Source organism: Candoia aspera, chromosome 13, assembly GCF_035149785.1.
Source record: "Candoia aspera isolate rCanAsp1 chromosome 13, rCanAsp1.hap2, whole genome shotgun sequence".
Lineage (NCBI taxonomy): Eukaryota > Metazoa > Chordata > Lepidosauria > Squamata > Boidae > Candoia > Candoia aspera.
In genome coordinates, this window is record NC_086165.1 from 4,541,231 (window position 1) to 4,559,085 (window position 17,855).

A 17,855-nucleotide genomic window follows, 5' to 3' on the forward strand; every position below is an offset into this window, starting at 1 on the left:
TGAGTTTTGACTCGGGACTGATATTAAGCAGGGAATCAGAACAGCAGCAGCTGCGGTGCGAGGAGAAAAAACTTGGGAGATGCTTTCATCCCCAGGACTCTGCTCTTCCTCACGAGGTCAGCGCCACTCACCATCTGCTGCTTGATGTAAGCACGGTCAGTCACGTTGGCCAAACCGGAAACGGGCCCCTGCCCTTCGGGGCGGAGGGGATGCTTCAGAGCTGCCTGCTGCTGGCTTAGGGGTGCAGCTGCCTTCCTGCGCCAACTTTGGGGAAGGAAAAGGATGCTGAGTGCATGAAGGGTCATTCTGCTTGTCGTTTGTCCAACTGGACCGTCTACTCCAGCGGGCTTCCAGTCCTTGGCAGCCATCCAAAGTTCCCGGCAGAGGCCATTCTGAACTCTACTTCCTGAGGCAGTTTTGGGGATCCAATTGGAAAGTGTTGGTCGGCTAAGCCTATTAATAATGCCCAAACGAACTATTGGCCTGCCTGGCCCGGTATGAATTACTTGGACTAGCAGCGGGTCTTCCACAAATTGGGGAGGGATTTGGGCTACCACTGGCTGCCTAAATCTGGAAATTTTGAAATGGCTTGTGTGTAAATATTTGTAAGATATTGTTGCAAAGCCAGTGAGCACCAATTCCCCAATGACAAGCAAACAGAAAATCTCATCTAAGCTTCCTCAAGGGAAGTCTCACCATGTTGAATACGGCTGCAGCTGAAAACCCGTTATTATTGCTTTTAAATTACACAGGGCACACTGCTTCTCAAGCTGGCAGAACCTAATGCAAAACAGGACCAAGGAAACGAGCATATTGCTGATCTGGAGTGTCCGGGAGTGAGTGCGGCTGACAAATACAAAAGTGACAGCATGTTCCAAGCGCCAAAGCAATTCTGGTAAAATTCCACTCATTAAAATGCAATTAAAATTAAGGTCGGAGCAAATCTAGTGTTAATCATATTTAATGAAGCCAATGTTAGGAAAGCACATGAATTTTTTTTTAAAACACTTCTGTAGAAAACCATAGCATTTTCTCAAATCAGAGTCATTAGAGGCCAGCAACTGGCTCACATTACATTTGTGTCCATGCAGAAAAAGATGGCCTTGCGACCCATTCCTCTTCTTCGACCTGCAGATTAGGGAAATCCCATGAATTATTGCCATAAAGTAGAAGAAATCTCGTTTTATCATATTCTGATGTGTTCTGAATTGATCCAGAGAAACCTAATTTACAAACTGGAAGCAAGGTTTATACTCCCAAATGTTCTCAACAGAAAAAAGGAAATTAAATTGAAGTGCCTTTGGTTTTAAAAATATGCATTAAAATGTGTTTTGGGGGATTTAAATTAGGCTTTTATTTATTTGCAAATAAATGCATTAACTGGATATGAGGATTTGAACTATTTATCTGTAGTTGTTATCACACAAAATAAATTGATTCAAATGTAATGATGCCAATTTAAACCCTGATTTATTAAGAGCCTTCCTGGGGCCCTTCAAACGTTTTGGATTTTAATTCTCATATTCCCTCTTTGGCCTGGGAAATCTTAAAGTTTCTGTCCTAGAATATCCAGAAGGCATCAGGCTGGGAAAGGCTGGCATGGATAAGAGCAGGTTCAACAAGTCACCAGTGTAAAGCAGAACCACTTCACGCCACAGTCCCTTGCAGTTACCTGTGCATTTTTATCCTATTAGTAAGCAGCAACTCAGATCAGAACACTGGATGAGAAATGGTACTGCACTTTAATCTGAATCAGAGGTTCTCTGTGGTTGCCAAAAAATGGAGTAGATTGCCCACAGTCCTGCCCAGCTCAGCTCTTTGTCAGCTTCTGGTTTCCACATCATATATCAAAGGTCCAACAGAAGAGAATCTCTGTAGCTCAGGGTTAAACTGTGGAGTCCTTGGTGCTCTCTGAGCTTGGTTGTGGGCTTGCAAACATTTCCTCGCTCAACCAGGTAACGTCATCGGTGAGAGTAAATGTGGGGTTTGCTCCCTGTTAATTCCCTAGCAGTTTTGGATTTAGCTTGGTCTAGGATGCTCACAGTTCCCTAGTTGAAACTGTGGTTGAGTCTGTCCGTGTGTTGCGAGATTAAGGAGTTTTCACTGCATCCTCTGACTGCTGGCTGGTGTTCATTGATGCTAGGGAATTCCTGGGAGCTTGGCATTCAGACAAATCAGCCATCAACAGACAGATGGAAATAAACCATATTTACACACCCTTCAAAAGAGACAATAAAGAAGCTAAGAAGGAAACGAAAAGAGCAGAACACATCCTCTCTGGCAGCCTGCACCCAGATAAGCAGGGATTAACACCAGAAAAACAATCAAGCAGAAAACAATACCCCAATCAAGGAACTACCAAGGAGGAAACCAGACCCCCACCAAGACTCAGGGCAACTACTGCATATAAACAGGGAGCAAACCCCACACTCCCTCACACAGGGGATGTTACCTAGTTGAGTCATGAAAGGTCTGCAGGCAAAGCACCAAGCTCAGAGAGCACCAAGGACTGCACATATCAAAGTACACCTCTCACATCATATAACAAGGTAAATCTCTCGTATGGAGGCACATTCCCACTTTGCAGGTCTGTAATGCTCCAGATCCTCTGGTTGCTTTCACTTACTCTGGAGCAAGAAAGCAGCACGTGCCTCCTGGATAGTTTGGGTTGTTTCTTTTCTTTTTTTTAATTTTAACTTGCACTGTTACAGAACTGTATTTTCAATGGTTAAAAGAAAAAGGTGAACTTTTTAGCTACTCAGAAAACAGTACGACATAAATGGACATCCCCTTTTACATCATTTATTTCTTAGGGATCATCACATATTACCAGAAAAATGGAAGAAATGTAACCCCCTCCCCCACACATACAGACACTTTGCGCATTTCCTGGTTTTTCGAGAAGACTTGAGTACGATGACTGTGTACGACAAACTAAGTAGCATGCTGCGACAAAGAAGGTAGCCTAAAATGGGCATGAAGATCTTGTATTTTTACTACCAGAAGAAGAGAGGCAGGCCTGTCTTCTTCTCGTGACCAGGCCGGGAGGAAGCCCAGGAGCCTTTGGGTTTGGCAGGACATGCCTAAAATGAAACTAAGGAGCAAAGAGGCAGGAAAATGCCCCCCTCCAGAGCATGTCAGAAAAACCATTTCGGAGCTTAGTTTTCGTTGCAACAAAAATACAACTTTGACTTAAAGGAGAACGCAGCATTGCCATTGCGATGCTTAGTGCAGTTTGTCCATGGCCAGTGGATAAATGATAAGGAATCGAGGACTGGGCAGTGGAGGCTTGCTCAGAAAAACTGGCTGAGAGGATGCCGTTATCTTACCAGCGGCTTCTCTACCCCACAAAAAAGTCCTCAAGCGTTAAGCAAGAAGTGGAGCCTAACTCCAAATCCTTGCCTTCTACTTCATGGCTTCACAATGGCTCTCATTCCATGCTTCTTTATCCCTCTAAGAAAAAAACCCGAGAGACTGAAGATAAAACAGAAGAGGAGGAGAAAGATGGATTGGAAGATGACATGAGATTTTGTGAAGACACCTTCGGAGAGCTAAGCCCAACTCAACTAAGGCACACGGAGCGACTGTGCCTTGGGAGATAAACTGGAAATGTCACCTGCATCTACACATCTGCTAGCAGATAGGAATTGTTAACACACATGACCTGTTTTGAAAGCACCTTCACTATCTGCTAGGCTGTGTGTCTCCATGTGTGATACAAAATGCTGTTCTTGATTTTTGAGCATCGTTAAAGGCCTTTCTGCAGATGTCCCTGCTATAGCCCCTGGAACTTCATCCCATTAAGGGAGAGGTGGCCGTCCTTTAGTGCCTGAAGGCTGCACTTAATTTCTTACTAAAAATTCAATGAGAAGGACGAGCAGATGTCTTCATTTTTGGCAATTAGGACATCAAATTTCAGCAGAGTAGTCAAGGGGTGGTCCTTTTCCTATCCCAAGTGGTTTCTGCACTATGTTTGTCATTACTAGGAAGTGTATTTTTCTCCCCCATCCAACAAGAGGCATCAAAATTCCAACAGGATTGTCTGCTGATATGACCAAGTAAGAGCATTAAAAGCTCTCTGGCCTTTGTATTTATCAGTGACCATTTCACTCCAAACATTCTCCTCCTTCACTTTCACCACCCTCTCCCACTGAAGCAAGTTCTAAGAAAACGCCAAAAGGCGTTTTCACGACTACCAGCTCAACATTCTTATCGGGGGAATCCCACTCATTGGGAATCAGCATTGTTAACTGCCTCATCTACGTTGTTGTGGGGTAGTAAGAATCTGTCTTCAATGGAAAAAATAAGGAAGAAAGAGAGGAGTTTGGTTTGGGGCTTTCTGTCGTTGTCATTTCTCGTTGTTGAAACCGCAATCCTGTTTTTCCCGAAGCAAACCACACTTCCATTTTGAGACTGCAAATAATGTTCTTAACAATCCCAGGATTCATCATGGGAAAAGAAATGGATACCAGGAGTCTTTGGGGTGTCTGAAACCTTGCGCAGACCTTGGCTGGAAAGAGGAAGTCAGCGAAAAGCACCTGCCCTCTAGCCTTGTCTGCACTTCCGGTGCCTGTCTAAAGGGGCCTGCCTGTCCTGTCACTGCTTCCCCAGCACGAATTCCCCAAGTCTGCCGTGGCAGCTTACGGGCAGGCCAACCACCCCCACCATCCCTGAAAGAAATGCTTTGTCAGAAGGCGGCGGCTGATGAGCTGTGGAAGAATCCCCAACTTGCATCCAGGAGCTGTTTCCCTTCGTCAAAGGGCAGCAGAAGTGCGGCTGCCGTAGCCTGCGGGGGGGCAGGGCTGGCTTAGAACCACTGCCTGTTCCATCTGGCCGCTGGCCGGGAGGGCAACAGATTTTCGCATCTGCCGAGGGATAATGGCGAGCGTGCAATTAGCAGCACTTGGCAGTCATTATCAAAGGTCAGACTCAGAAAGGTTGGGCGCTTCTGGCTTCTCCAGCACAGATGGACCAGAATTAAAAGGGCACTTGATTCTTAGGCTAGCAATTCACGACACAGAATGCAGGAATTTAATCTGAAGGATTTAGAGTAAAAAAAAGAAACGAAGCAACTATGCTTTTGTTTTTCTGAAGGATCCACAGCCTTTGAACTACATAAACGTCACTGAAAGTAACTAAAGCACTGTGGGAGGACTGGTTACTTCTTAACAAATACTAAGGGTTCGGTATCATGGCACAGGTTTCACAAGGTTGGGGCAAGATTTCCGTTCAGCTCTGAACGGCAAGTCATCGCCAGAGGTCCTGGTAAGGTAGAGACTCACCAAGTTATTAACGCTCAAGATGGTTTACAACCTCCCGGACTGTGGCTATGAGGTTCTCATTCTCCTGTGGGTTTGCCAGGATAATGTTGTGCAGCCGGTTCATGTAGGAGTCAATGGTGTCTAATGTGGGGGTCTCCCCGCTCCCTGGAAAACAGAAAGAGAAGGGCGACCGCTTGCCAGTTGCACGCAGAAGGAACGCACGATGCTCACACCTACAGGGCGTTGCTAGCAGTGTAGCAAAATGGGAGGATTTGGCGGGGCCCCGCCGTGGCACCTGAGGGCAACAACAGTCCCACCGACACAATCCCTGATGCCAGTCAAGCCCTCTGCTCTTATTTTTTAGATGACTTCCCACAAAACCAAACTGAATGGTAAGCTGGCATGCTGCAAAGCAAGGCATCAGCCTCAAGCCTGACCCATGTTTTCAGCGGTTCTGCTCAGCCCCACCAAGATGAACGGCTGAGAGGGCCACTGCCCGGGACTTTATTTGCCTTCCGGGAAAGGGGCGTTTCCTATTACGGCAATCATCTTAGGAAAGCGCCTCCCAGAGGCTCTCCTTATTCCAGAGGTGGCCCCTAAACATTTAGACCCCTCGTGCACTGGGTGATTGCCTTCGAGTCCCAATAGGCAGCAGCATTCGGGTGAGGAAGAAGACAACGGGCATCCCGCAGAACGATTTCTAAAGGTTCTCAAAGCACGTCTCCAAGTTTGAAATGTCAAAGAGTTCAGAGCCAAGCACCAAAAGAAATCTAATCCCCGAACCACCTGCTGGAATCGGATGGTGGACTTAACCCAAAGGAGCAGGTGGTGCTTCTGCCGAAGGCCTGTTCACCTGGCAAGGCGACGCCAGCAAAGCTACTCGTCAGAGCCTGCCGTAAGGTTTCCAAGTGCTGTTGCAGCACAGTGTTGCGACTACGCTCATGGATCACGTCCACCTCCAGCTTCTCCACCGCGGTCCTCATGCTCTCCACGTGCTTCTGCAGGGCAGCATTTCTTTCCTCAAACTCCATGTTGGACTTGCGCAGCTGGCGCAGCTCGGCTTCTCGCGCTGACAACCACAAAGAAGACTGTGACAAACCGGCATCTAACATTCAGAAGACTGGAATGAGCGGGAAAAGGTTTGGGCCACTGACCCCTCCCCTCTTTTCTCCTCTCTTGATCACCCACATTTCAAGCACATGGATCAATACGATCAGTTCAGGGAGAGGGAAGATGGAGGGCTTTATGGAATTAGAAATGGGATTATGGAGAAGAAGCTGATTTCTGCTTAATGCATTCTACAGAAGAACTGGTCAGAAGTCCCAACAGTTTCAGGTGGAACAAGTACAACCATTTCTTCTTAAACTCATTGTACCATCAGGAACATTAACCAAGATTTATATCAAGTACAGAAGTTCCCTTTAAAGTCTTTAGAAAGTAGCGGAAGACAGCTTGCAATTTGGAGGGTGAGTCATTTTGGGATTCTATTCAGCATAAAATTACTTTTAAATTAATTTTAGCAAGTAATCAAGAATTTACTGTAAAAATGTTCAGAGATGGTCCTACATGCCCTCAGAATTTCACTATATTAAATTAAGATTTTCTACACAGTGTTGGGAGATTTCTAATCAAATGGTTACATATTATCAACTCTGATCAAAGATTTCTAAGGAAACTGGGAAAATAACACAGTAGACTTCAATAATTAATGCTAGTGTAACATTACTGCCCATCTTTTCCAGGATATAGAAAGTGGCAAACATTAGAGATGCGCAGGTCTGATGTGGGCACCCACACTTTACTTGTCACCAGCTCCATAAAGAAGCTATACCTTTTCCTGTAGTGGGCTCAAGAAAAACTGTGTTTCCTGAACTTAAGCCTGCATTTTCTATGCCTGCAGAACTACGCTCAAGAAACGGCACAGCTCCTGTAGGGAGCCACTGACAGGTGCAGGGAGGGTGCCTGCTTTGGATCCAAATGCTGCACACTTCTGGCAAAGGTAGTATCTTAATTCAATAGTTACTAGCTGCAAGATTTACTATAGCAAAGCAACAGAAAAGTAAAGTACATCTTCCTTTGGATCACATCATCTTTTTTTTAATGAAGTAATCCTGCGTGTTCTAAACATTCATTTGACCTAATGCAGTATTTCCCAGGCACCCATCCTGTCTGCTTCCACTGCACTAACTCAGGGTGATGTCATCGGCCAGGGAAAATTGCAAAATCCAAAAGGAAGCTTTTCTGCTTTCCCAGGAATAAGCCCTATGGGATGCGACGGCAGCCCGGAATAGACACGTATAGCATTGCTCTATCACATACCAAAATTTTGAGAACAAATGTAAAATATGTCAGCAGAAAGAGAATAAGAATGTTTGCTTTATTCTGCTCACCTTTACTGTGGTTTAAAAACTCCTCTGTAAATATTGGAATATCAAAAACTGACCTCTCCTTTGTATCAGGCTCCTTCTGCAATCAGACAAGGTTGCATCTTGAAAATTCACACCACGAAACAACTTTGAAGACCTTAACTCTTTTCATCTATTATTCAAATGAAGGACGTTATGATAAGGAAGCAAGCAGACTTTCAGGCCTGCTCCATGCATCTTCTAACATACATGCACGCACTGAATGCAGTCACTGGCGAAGAAAATCCTGCACACAAACTATTTCTTGCATATAGGGATTTCACATCACTGGGACACCTTTTCAACTAGGTATCCCACCCATGCAGACCCAAATAGCCCCCCCTGGACTGGGGTCCCTATTCAAACAAATGCACTCAACACAGGGATTGCAGGGGAAAGGCACAACAGTGAAGGCAGGGTTGAAAATACAGAGTTCCTAGCTAAAACAGGCAGAAGGATACTGGGCTGGGAAAGGCTGGATTACAAGCTAAACCATGCATGGGGCTCAGGAAAATAACTTTACAAAAACCCAGTCTTTCTGTTTTTTCCAAATTCCCAGATATTAAGTCAGGAATCTTGGCTTTCACAGCTGGCACTTGTAATTCCTCTGTTACCTTTGCTGTAACAACTGCAGTCAAAACAGTTGTGCAATAAGGCAAGAGATTGGCGAGGAGGAGGATTTTCAAATAACGAAAGCATCCTGGCCGCCAGCAGGACGTGTCAAGCAGAGATGGCTCTTTTGTGTTGCTAAGGTTGTGGCCTCTTTTAGGATGAACACCTTCGGTTTTAAATGAAGTGTCAGACAGAACCTTGGAACCAAGCTAAGTGCTTAAGAGCCTACAAGGGAATTCTGGCAGCTAAAGCTCAAGTGCTTCACGCTGGGTACATCTCTCGTACAAGAGCCTGGTGGAGGTAAACAGAGAAGTACTTGGCAGATCTCTGGGGGGGGGGATGGGACAGAGAGAGAGAGAGAGGACCCCTCTATGGAACATTTGAAAGCTCTTTGTGCATTTGCTGGGGCAAGCCACAAGGCAGGTGTTGTGACTTCTAAGAAGGAAAAGCAGTTCGTCTTGTAGTGAACGAACGGCAAAGGGAACTGGAGATTCAGTCACAAGGAGATATCAGGGGAAAGAAAGAAAAAAAAACGAACCAAAAACCCCCTCTAAAACTAGAGGAAGCAGGATGTCAAATACTTCCTGTCTGATGTCCACAATCTGTCAACCACAGCCATTCTGACGAAAATAACATTTTGAAATAATAGTAATAATAATAACAACAAATTTAAATTTATCAGGCATGTACAGCACTTTGCCAAAAAATGCCTACAATAATCAGGTGATGGTTTTGTGGTGAGACTCCTGCCTTGTCATGACAGATCAAACCCAGATACAACTGGGGGGGCAACTGTCCCCAACATGGTGCTCTCCAGTTTTCTTCCATCTTCAGTTAAAGATACCGCACTCAGGCAACAATGCTGGGAAAGACTTTGGCCTGCGTCTTTGAGAAGCCGCAACTCTCCAGCAATGAGCTAGATGGGCCTTCTCTGAAAGGCAGACTCGTATGCCCCTGCGTTCAGGAAGCTACACTTGAGACCTCAAGGTTCATCACCTCCACCCACACCCATTCCCCACTGAAATCGTTCTTCCAGCCCTGGAACGGAAAACCTTGGGGGGGGGGGCTCATTTTCCAATGGCCACTTCTCTATTTTGCTTTTCTGAATGCGCTGTACTCAGAGCGGTTCACAACAATGCCCAGCATCGGAAATATAAATGTATCAACAGTGAACGTAGAAATGAATTACTTAGTCCACTCCACAACTTTACCCCTAACATTTCTATTTAAAGAACCATCTAATAAGCAGGGTCACAATAAAATTCATTATCAAAGAACATACAAGATACCGAAGAGGCAGAAGGCGAACACTTGCCTAAGGCAGCAATACCATTTAAGGCAGCTTTCATTAGACCCCAAAGAGAACTGGCACTAAAAGCTGTGGGAATGACTGGCTCTTTAAGAATTGGTGAAGGGGGGCACCAGTGACAAAATGCTGCTCTCCCTAGGACAGAGATTCTCAGCATGCACCCTCCCCTCTGCAAGCAATTAAGCCATAGAGATCAAGCAAAGAAATTCTGCTTAATGGAAGAACGTTAATGAAAACCATCAGCACCTTTCCATTATCAAGTACATTACTCCAACATGTAAAGAATCCCCCTGGGGGTCTACTACAATTTAAACCACTCATGGGATTAAAATCATACAGATTTCATTACCACTTCATTGCAAAGGACTAATTTGCTCAGGCTTAATGTCATGGTGTCATTTATCATAGATTAGAAGAGAAACTCAAATCCGATGGCTGCTTTCATTGTCCTTAAGATGAGATTCAGGGCCGTGTGAACTGAGTTCTCAGTGCAGAAATAATTGCATTGTACAGGCCTTGGTTCTGAGATTCCAAGAATCCTGACAGTATCAGTTGGGCTATAAGATCCATGGAAAGAAATTAATGAAAAAAAGATATTGTCTTCAGCTAAGTGTATCCTGACATTTTCATAATCTCCCATTTTGTATCATTCCTAGTCATCTGATCACCTTTCAGTCCAGCTGCTTTTATATAGCATGGCTCATGCCTTGGTGTGTTGTGTGAACTCAGTTTATCGTGAGTTATCTATTATGCTCTAGTTAAGCAAAGCAGGGGTTAGCACAATGAGTGAACTGGGCCACTGTGTATGATAGATGTTCTTAATCCAACAATTCAAGCATTTGCTTGGGGCAATATTTTTAGGAGTAACAGGAACAACGTTTCTGTCACAGCAGATTTAAGTGGTATGAAAACTCGCGCCTTACGTTTCTTCTCGACAGGGAATGAGATTGGTGAAACCTGTGAAGCACCTTATTTATGCTGGCCACTGAAACAGACCAATTTGCTTTTGGAGAATCCACATGACACATGAATTCTAGCTGGATAAATGCAGAAAAGAACAGCACTTGGTGTGGTCATTTAATATACTTTAAAAAAATCCTTTGAAAAAATGGAATTAACAGAGTCAAGAGCCGCAGCCCTGCTTTAGAACAATCGTGGGATGTACTTCCTAGAACCCGTCTTCGTTTTGCTTTGTGAAAGTTGTCATCTGGCCCAACCGACTCGCTGCAATGCTCCTTGTTGATTTAGTACTGTCATGAGCGCAACACTCCCAAAATAGGAATGTAAACTCAGTTCCATTTTAAATAGTTAGATAGTGCCTCTAAGGGCCCTCCGGCATTCTCAAGGCTGCTCAAAAGGATTATAATGATGTACGAGAAAATGCTGCTGGTATAAAATGACATGTGCTACCCCAGCAGTAACAGTTTTTAAACATTTGAGCCAGAACTTTAAAGCCAGGAGTTCTATGACGACGGGCCCACTGCTAAAAAGACATGGTCTTTTGTGCTTGCTAGCCTGACAGCACACTGGCAGGTCAAAGAATATGGAATTGTTCTTTATGGCCAGCCAAGCTTGCAGAAAATGATACTGTTGGACAGAGCCACTGAGGCATGTTACTCCATGAGGAAATGAGGTGATCCAGCAACCATGATCCCGGTACCAGCTGCTGAGAAGTTTCAGAGGAATAACAGGGTTGCATTCCACCACCCCCACCACCACCACCCATTTCCTCGGGTACATTTTTCAATAGGACAATCCAACGGATCCAAATAATCTGAACTGCAAAAGACCATTTAGAAACGAAAAGGTATCGCTACCGGAATCTTGGCACTTCTAGACCAAGACATGGTGGTCTTTCCTTGGCTTAGCATCACACAATCCCAACAATGCTGCTCCCATTTTCTTTCAAGGTTCGAGACTAGGTTTTGCAGAATCTTAAGTTATTGGTCCGGCAGATCTACCAGCGGACAGGATCAATCATAGCCTCTGCACATGTCTACGGAATGACATTTCATACTGTTTCATACAGCATTTTGCACAGGCCTGCTTATTAACTATTTGGGGCCCCAATGCCTCTTCAATTAATTCCAACAACTATTAAGGAAAAAAGAATCAGCTCTGGGTGTTATCAAAACAAGTGAAGTATTTACCTGATGGTCATGGGTAGCTTGTCGCGTTCCTTCTGAAACAGACAGATTAGGAGTAAATTGAGTTCCACGGGGAAAAAATTGCTCAATAGTTTAGACTCCCATTTAAATGCTGTTCTCTGGTTACACTTCAAAATCTTATGAAGATAGCAATTCAGAGTTCTTTTCAGCTAACAAAATAACTGTTATGAGTAGCATAGACAAAAAAAAGGCAGAGAGTAACCATATCAGTCCTATCAACCAGATGAGTGGCCAATATACCTCCTAAAACTCCTACCCAGCATGCTAACTGGAAAATTGGGAATACATCTCAAGAGCATGAAGTTGGAATACCATCAACCATGCACTGAGCAGGCCCCAGGGTGTGCAATGTACTCTGATGCCCAATCGACCTTCATGGTGGGTCTCAAAAGGAGAAGGGCACTCCATGTCAAGAACAAAGGTCCAGATTGGTTCTCACTGCAGTTCCCCCAACTGCAAAGCGTTTTCCTTTCCCAGAAACAATAATTGGTAGCTATATATATATATATATAGACATACATACACACATACACACACACACACACAAAGCCTGCCTGCCACCCAACTCCACATCTTATCGAATCAGCAGTATCTTCTGTGAGCTGCAGCCAGAACCATGCAACCTTCTAGGCACCAATGGCCTTGCTCAGAAAGCACGGGTTTTCTGAGAAATTCCAGAGAAATAACAGTTGTGTTTTATTGTGTACATTATCCTGATAGTGCCTCTACGATTACCAGGCCTCTAAGAAAAAAGAACAAGTGGATTCACAATAAGGTGCTGCAAACGTTATATAACAACTCTTTTGGGGGAGATGGGCGGTAGCAAAATTTGAATAATAAAATAAAAAATAAAAAAATAAAAACAACTTCAAAACGAACCTGAAGTAGACTGGTGGAAAGTTCTAGTGGCCCTGCATGTTACTTTTGGGGTTTCTGTACTCTAATGCCATACCTTGCCGATGTGATTTGCCTTTTTGTCTGTCCTGGGCTTTCCTGCTAAAGACTTTGTAGGCCTCCGTCTTCTGGTACTGCTCCAACTCCCTCATGTAGCGCTCCTTATCTCTATCAGCTTCGTCAAGGTAGCGCTGCAACAAGAGAACAATCACTCCTCTGTTCTTGGTAAATTGGGTGAGGAAGCCAGAAAATTGACATTCAGCCATCGTCTCTGGTTAACCAAAGAATGTGAAGGGGAACTGAACACGAAGAGTCGGCATGGTAAAAAAGCAGCAGAGTTACTTTTCAGTGCCATCCGCATGTCAGCATCAACCCACAGTTAAGGCATTTTGTTCACTATTCCTCAATGGTGACCCTCTCAGTTTCAGGATGCATGCTGTACCTGTCATTTCCTGAATGCATAAAACAGTCCTACAATCTCCCCGTAACCAGCCACAAGTAACTCAGAATAGATCAATTTGAGTATGGAGTACCTGAACCTCTGACTTTACTATAGGTTTAAACCGCAGCTTTGGAATTCTTGGGATGGGGGATTGATTGATTGATTGATTATGATGGGAGGGGGGTGGTAAAAATGGAAAGGAGGAGAAGTTTATCTCAGGTTTAATTGCACCTCTGTCTCTCTCCTGCCTCTGCATGGGCATATTGGGCATAAAAAATTAGCTTCCCTATCAGTGATGTGTTTGAATCTGGTTCTAAAGAAATCATATCAAAGGTTGCCTGGAGCAGCCTGTCATTTTTCCTTACTGAATGCAGTTGGATTGCAAAACTCTTCAAAGGGAGCTGTTAAGGTGCAAAGAACTTCAAAAGCAGACATGAGCATGGGGCCCTTTCAGATTAAAAGCACCTCCCCCCTTTGATTCCTCTTTAAATTTGTTTCATATTGCTATCTTAGCCTTCCTTATCTAGAAAGCAGTGAGGAATAAGACAAATATGAGCAATGGCATTTATTCTAGAAGGCACAGCAGAATGGAAAGGTAAAGGGACTCAGCTTCCACCTGTCCACAGAGGACGAAGTAAGTGTGTCCTTGATGGGTTCAGGCACATGCTCCACACAAAAAACATCCCCCAGGCCCCACTGCATTTCTGCCAATATAATTCTGTGGTGCAGCCTGAATACCAAATCCACCCTAAATGTGTGAAGAGGAGGCAAAATGGCAACAGGCATCAAGTAAAGTGTAAAGCGATGCATACAAAGGCATCAAGGTCCTATTATCAAAGAAAATCAGGAATTGGAGAGATTAAGCAGAGCTGGTCTCAATTACCAACATGTCAGGTCACTGACATTTTATGGTTCTCTATCAAATTATCCTTTCTTCTTCCCTTCTGCTCCTTTAGAGACATTCCAACAGTACAGGGATAAAAGAGCAAACTGCTGCTACTTGAATTACCTTTCTCAACGGGACATGAAGCCCACATAACCTAGGTCGCCAGAGGGGTTCTCAGGGGCCCATCTGTCCAGCCATCCCAGCAACTTCAAGTCTGAAACTCTGTCTCTGTCTGGCAGTTCTAGCACAAAATCTCTGCTTCGTCCACCTCCATCTTCTTGCCTGACGAGCATGAGCCAGGCAGGTTCAGGGCCCTACCTTGTTCCCTCTCAACAGGCCCACAGACCATGCTCAGTGCTTGATGACAGAGCCCAGCGACGATGTCATTTCTGAGGCCAGGCTGGGCCAACGGTGGGGAATGGGACGAAGAGGTTATGATGAAGATGAACGTCCATCTCTTCTGGGCAGAGCTCCCCAGACGTCGTCTCCCTGCACTGGGACTAAACTCCATTCCACACTCAGTCCTAAGGACTAGCAGAAGAGGATCAGCAGGTGGCTGTTGTGGGAATCTGAGTCCTGTCGTGTGGTGTGGTTTGTGTTTGCAGTGTTGCTCCTCTCTGATCCCTTTATCCACTAAACCAATTCATCTCCTTAGCTTGCAGGCCACTCAGGAAAGAGAACTACTGACATCTTCAATCCAACATATGCTGACATGACAGAAAGCCCTTCTGAACTCAAGGCCTTACTTCTGAGGAGACGCGTGCAGGATCGCAGTGCCAGAAACACTGCTGGAAGCTGCTCAAGCACGTGAGCCACAGCAGGCTTCACACAAACAAATATATAAAAGAAAGCAGGTTAGCCCGTCAGCCAGATCCTCAGAAACCTCCTTCGGGTTTCATTCTTTGGCTTTAGAAGCAGACTAAGGAAGCCAGGCTTCCCATCCTAAGTGGACATTTTCCCTGCATCATGAGCAGCCTCTCTAAGCGGGAAAATGAATTACTCTTTCATACCCACATTTTCAATCTGCACCCTGTTCAATCTGTTCTTTCAGTCTTATCTGTTTTGCCTGAGACACCAGCTGCACAGACGGATCTGACACGGAGCCGTTCTGTCAGCCCACTTTGCCGTTTCCCCACTCCCACTGTGGACGAAGACACATTTCTGCCTGCCGCACCCCGCAGTTCGCCCTTGAAGGCTCATCGGGCTGCATCGTCTTACAGAAAAAACCCGGGTCCAAGAGGAAGATGTCTTTTTCACGAGGCATGCTGGCCTCCAGTTGGGGTGCCCAACAGCTGAATATTCCTTCCGGATAGGGTGAAAGCGAAGGTGTATCCTTCCTGGGATAGAAACGTTTGTACCTCTCCACGTCCTATCTCATTCTTCTCTTTTTTTGACTTGAAATGGGAAGATAAATGTTTATACAAGCTAAAGAGCTAGTTTAAATCAACCCTACAGGTAGCCCTCACCTAACGACCAATCCTTTAGTGACGGTTCGGACTTAACAATGATGCTGAAAAAACCGACTTACAACCGGTCCTTGCGCTTACAACCACTGCAGCGGCCCTGTGGTCACGTGATCACAATTTGGGCGCTTGGCAACCGGTTCACATTTACGACCGTCGCAGCATCCCACAGGCATGTGATCACCATTTTCGATCTTCCCAGACAGCTTCTGGCAAGCAAAATCAGTGGGGAACCACATGACTTGCTTAATGACCGCGCCAAAAAGGTTGTAAAATCAGGTCGGATTTGCTTAATGACCGCTTCACTTAGCAACCAAAATTCCGGTGCCAATTGTTGTCATTAAGTGAAGACTACCTGTACTGGGTTGGGGTGCAGAGAAGAGTTCGGGGGACTCTGGATCCACCGAATTCTCCTCCTGAGTTTGGGGGCTTTCGTAAGCTGGAGGGAGCAGGCGGCTTTGAGGATCTGATGCTGGATTCAATACAGACAGAGCTCAATCTCCAACCTTTGGTGAAGAGGGGAATCAGGCAAATGCTTGATGGATGGACTGAATCCTTGGATTCTTTCTCTCTTTGGTCTCCCAGCAGAAGTTTGAGGACATAATAAAATGCCGTAAAACACTCCGTAATATGGAAAGGCAAACACAGTGGTACCCGTTTTTCCTCGGGAGGGAGCTTGCTCCATTCATTGCCCAACATCCTGGTGATTTCTGGAAATGGAACTTCGGGTCTCTTGGCTCGAAGCTGCTCCCGCCGCTCATTCATAAATCTCACGTACCCCGTGAGGGGAGATTTGGGGGCGTTGCTGTCCCTTAAAGGTTTCTTCCTCTTCCGCCCTTTAGACCAGCCTCCTCTCTTGGCTCGCTGCTGTGAGAGAAGGGAAAATTCACAACAAATCATTTGTTTTAAAAAGACACTATCATCTCCCCGGTCTTCATCAACTATGCAAGGCTTTAATCAAGCTATTTCGAAGGACACCTTCTGCTTCAGTCCAGTAATCAGAATCTGCTCAGAAGTTCTATGTAGGCAGCATCCCTTTACTGAGCCCCTGCAAGAGGTGGGCTGCCAATTCTCCGTTTACAAGAAAAGATGAATGGATAGAATATTCAGGTGGGAGAGGAAATTTTAGATTTGTTCCAATAATTTCCACTTACCTCCTCCTCAGGCCTCATTTCGCTATTTTCAGCTTTACTGAATGACTCATTTCGCAACAGTTGATTTTGCAAGACATCTCCTGCAAAATCCGGACTGTTGGCAGACTGGGAGGCAGCGCCACAGCACGATCCCTCCGAATGATTTACGCTGAAAAAAAGGCAGATAATCATACAAGATACTCCCACTCTGTCACAAAAGATAGGCACTCACGCACACGCTTATTCAGTCCACCGGGCCTCCAAATGTCATAGCCGAGAAATGCTCAGAGACGGCCTTGCAAAGAGCAGTTGATAAGGGCCTGTTAATTGTGGAAGCTGGGTACGAATTTGCCCTCGCCCATGACAACGGAGCGGAATGATTTCTGACCTCAACAGGGCGCATTTCAAGGAAAACCATTTTGCCTACAAGAAGAACAGAAGCTCAGCTGCTTCTCCGTGTACAGAAGAATCTTCGCAGGAGGACCCAAGGCAAAAACCGTGTTTTCTTATCCAGTATGTTTCAGGCAACGTTTCTAACTAGCCTTATGACGCTAACTTTGATCTGTATTGCTCTCATTTTTGCTTTCATTTATTTTCACACAATTGCTTGCTGTGACACTAAATAAGAATGAGGGATTTTCTTTTAAGAAAACAAACAAACCTTGGAGAGATATGAAACACAACAGCGTGTTCCAGTGTTCTGAGCCCATCTTAATAAGCCGCTGGGCGCAGCGTGTTTGTCTGAAAACAGCTCACAGAGAAAACTATTCACTTCGGCTGCAATCGCTTGCAGCCTGGGTGTCCTCTCCCCTCTTCGCCATCAGGCCAGAGCTAGAGAAAGGTAGGGGACAAATTCACCAGATGCATCCATTTTCTTTATTCCTTCCCTATGAGATCTTAGGCCTGTACTAAGACGAACCATCCAAAGTGAGAGTCACCAAACTTGGCTAATGCCACTGTAATTCAAATCCAACTAGGCCTTAAAGCCTCACTTTACTGCACAATATGTAGTTGAAGCGGAGGAATGCAATGGCAGTAAGAACTGGAAGACAACCCTTGATCCCTGTTATGAGCAATGCAAGTTGGGAAAAGAGACGAGAGGCAGAGAGAGAAAATGTTTATTACGTAAACCAGGATAGGAGATTACAGATGGATAGATGTAAGGTTTCACTTATAAACCTAACTTCCAATACAAGATCATGACCTAATAGAAGTACTCATCTTAGATTCTCAGCGGATGGTATGTTCTAGAGAACAATGCCTAGGAGTATTAGCAGCCACT

The 17,855-nt window shown here is 45.0% G+C and overlaps 1 protein-coding gene across 2 annotated transcripts in view; it reads right to left on the reverse strand.

Moving 5' to 3' along the window:
• Nucleotides 1-2,786: 2,786 nt before the first annotated feature.
• Nucleotides 2,787-17,855, reverse strand: part of HMG20A (high mobility group 20A) — a 36,285-nt gene continuing 21,216 nt past the window's right edge. Inside the window, exons 3-9 of one of the 2 annotated variants that reach the window (XM_063314270.1) lie at nt 16,595-16,742; nt 16,095-16,307; nt 12,708-12,840; nt 11,738-11,766; nt 7,652-7,727; nt 6,115-6,330; nt 2,787-5,426 (exon numbers count right to left, since the gene is read on the reverse strand). In XM_063314270.1, coding sequence (XP_063170340.1) covers nt 5,290-5,426; nt 6,115-6,330; nt 7,652-7,727; nt 11,738-11,766; nt 12,708-12,840; nt 16,095-16,307; nt 16,595-16,742 — 952 coding nt within the window. In that variant the 3' untranslated portion in view covers nt 2,787-5,289. Of the gene's footprint in view, nt 5,427-6,114; nt 6,331-7,651; nt 7,728-11,737; nt 11,770-12,707; nt 12,841-16,094; nt 16,308-16,594; nt 16,743-17,855 lie in introns of both variants that reach the window. The other variant, XM_063314268.1, reaches the window with a different exon arrangement.